The sequence below is a fragment of the Lagopus leucura genome, unplaced genomic scaffold (assembly GCF_019238085.1).
Source record: "Lagopus leucura isolate 7727_CA_CO unplaced genomic scaffold, USGS_WTPT01 196-0_obj-0_obj, whole genome shotgun sequence".
Taxonomy (NCBI): domain Eukaryota; kingdom Metazoa; phylum Chordata; class Aves; order Galliformes; family Phasianidae; genus Lagopus; species Lagopus leucura.
This window is the reverse complement of record NW_024963841.1, coordinates 1-2911: the sequence shown is the minus strand read 5'-3', so window position 1 is coordinate 2911 and position 2911 is coordinate 1. Positions and strand designations below refer to the sequence as shown.

General features: G+C 49.0%; 1 protein-coding gene across 1 annotated transcript in view; it reads right to left on the bottom strand.

Moving 5' to 3' along the window:
* The window catches only part of LOC122191396 (solute carrier family 22 member 13-like), a 9811-nt gene extending 7336 nt beyond the window's left edge, over positions 1-2475 (bottom strand). The window contains exon 1 of the mRNA XM_042891657.1: positions 2104-2475. Coding sequence (XP_042747591.1) covers positions 2104-2475 — 372 coding nt within the window. The remainder of the gene's footprint in view (positions 1-2103) is intronic.
* Positions 2476-2911: the final 436 nt, after the last annotated feature.

The following is a 2911-nucleotide window of genomic DNA, read 5'->3' as shown; positions in this document are numbered from 1 at the left end:
GATGAGCTTCTTTATTATTAGTGTAATTGCTAGTTCCTGTAGTATTCATGCTGAGGCAGCAGTGGGCATCTAGGGGGGTTGAGATGAAACCACATAGGGAGGGCAGAGCTAGCGATGCCACAATGAATGCCACAAGAGACCTGGATTCCCTCTCCTCCTCTGCCTTCAGACTGAGTGACCTTGGCAAGGTCATTTGCTTATCTTTACCTATCATCATAAAATAAGTATAACAATGGTAACCTCCCATGTGGAGTAATTTTGCTGTTTAAAAAAAGGGAAAGTATCATGAGACTCCGGGAGGACATCGAATTTGTGTGGAAGCACTACTATTGCAAAGACCTGATTTGGAGCCAAATATCCACCCTGCCCTCCTCACCTCTGCCTTTGCCCATTGTGTTTTGTTTTTGCACTTATGGCCAAGGAGTCAGTTCCTTCCTGATAACAGCTTTCTTGTCTTGGGAGTTTCAGGATCTTGCTGAGCATGTTGCTCAGTGCTGTAGACAGTGGCCATGCAATCATCCTCAGAGGAAGCCTTGCAGTAGATGGAGGTGCTGGTCCCACTGCAGGTATGACTCTCCCCTTGCAGGTTTCTCACAGTGAAGCCAGACTTTGTGATGCTCTTTCTTTTTTTGGGAACTGAGCACTGATCCGCCACGATCAGGATAGAGATCTTAAATTTAGCTCCTTAATCTGCTAATAAATCTGCCAATGCACAACTGAATTCACCCAGTGCCAGAAGGGTGGCAGATTTCTAAGCCCTTCTTCTTTTTTTCCCCCCAACTATATGAAGAACTCCTGTTTGAAAAGGCCATCATTGGACACATTTGGGTCTGCAGAGGAGAGATTTTCCAGAACTTCTTCAGCTTCTGATATTTCTCTGCTCCTTCCTATTTGTGCATGAGCATCCTGGCCAGGTTGGTCTGAAACATCATTTAACGGATCAAAGAGATTCTGATTGTCAGAAGCATGGCTGGTGAACAGGTAGCATGGGGGAATGCTGCCTTCCTGCACGGGGAGGTATTTGTTTGTTGGGCCTTCAGCACTAGGACCCAATCCAAACGCACCCTCAGCGTCTCTGGGAGCCTGGGACTGTGCACCAAAGTGCTGCAGTGGTGGACAGCTCTGGCTCCCTCCTGGGTGTCCGGTAACAACCTCATCCTGTCCAGCAAGGAACAGGAGGCTGGAGGTGTCCCATGCTACCAGTGGAGCGTTTGTTTCTGCTAGGATTTCCTGACCCAGCGTGGAGGGATTTGGATCAAAGCAAGGTGGAGTTTCTGTCTGTGCATTTTGCAAACCTAAATTTGGGATGACTGTTTGGGGAAAATCTTGTCTTTCGTTTTCTACAGATATGAAAACATTATTGTTGTCTTGAAAATCCATGTTGGCTAGTTGAATCCCAACTTTCTGGGGTAACTTTCCTAAATTACTTGATGAAGAAGAAATCCCATCCTCTACCATTGTGTTCTGGACATCCAAACTCATTAAGTTCTGACTTTCACGTGTATGCCCAGCATGTGGATTTCCATCCCCAGTGAGATTTTTTTGGCTGTAATCAACTGCAGACGTAAGCTCTGGAGGAGGATAAAAAGGGTTTCTTCCACCTTCAAAGCTCATTGCATCTTCTTTCTGATTTTCCTGTGCTGACAAGAGAAATGGACAACACCTGTCCTGTGGCTGCTGAACCTGCTTGCCAACAGCTGGTTGGTCATAGACATTGACTTCAGTTCTCTGATGTTTATCATCACCTGAAAAGCTTGTACCAGGAGCCAACAACAGGACATCGGTCTCCTTGCCCTCGGTGGTATCTGAGCAGCTTCCAGCACTCTCCTGCTTTGCATCATGTACCAGAACACTGCTATGTGGGTTAGTTACCAGTTGGCCACATACGGCCTGAGGTTCTGTTTCTTGTAGATGGGACATATTGTGGTCATCTGTCACCTCTGGCAAACCAAGTGCAGAGATTCTGTTGTTTTCTGGTTTGTTCTCCTGAGCTGTGTGATCATGACTGGGTTCTTCTGGAAATCCTGATGGATTTACTTCTTTCGTTTTGCTTGTCTTCTCAAGTTGTGCCCCTGTGCTCAGCTCTCCAGCCAAATGACTTACTCTGGATGGCTGCACGTTCTCCTCCTGAATGACTGTTGTCTGCTTCCTAGGGAGCTCATCAGCTTTTATCTTTGGTGTCTCACCCAGCAGCTCAGCTATGTCAGGTGATGCACTCAGCCCTCCTGGCTCTGGGGAGCTGGGTGCTGCACTGGGGGTCCCTGGCACATCAGGGATGTGGGGGGCTTGGTGTTTAGCTTTGCGTTCAGGGGGATCAATGCCCTCATCTCTGTATTTTTGTCTCGTATTCTTTGTGTTGTTTCTGGTTTCAAGACTTTCTGGCACATGTGCAGGCTGTGGGTTGTTCACTCCCTCTCCAAGATGACGCTTGTCTCCTGCAATGGCAGTGGTCCATTCAGGTTTGTCATCTGTCATTGCAGGCCTTGTGTCTCCTTCAGTGGTTGTGCTGGCTGAGAAGGACCCACAGACTTCATTTTCTGTCTCTGGGAGCTCTGCTGTGGGCAGGACACAGCCCCTTTTGTCCCCTAGGAACATCCAGTTGCTGGGTTTAGCGTCCTGAGATGCAGCCTGGTGGGAACTGAGCAAGCCACGAGGCAGAGGTTCAGCAGGTTCCAGGAGCACAGGGGAGGAGGCTGAGCCTGACCCTCTCTTCAGATGGAGCTTGCTCTGCTGGAACGCAGTGACTGGCTGGGACACCTGGCCCCCTTGCTTGCCACTGCCTACATCCCCAGCCCGAGGTGCCAGTGCCTTCTTACCATCTCTCTGCTCTCTGGGCTTAGGCCAGGAGCGCACTTGCTCTCTTTGCTCAGGATAGGTGACACCAGGTAGAAAGCTTCCCTCCTTCACGGCT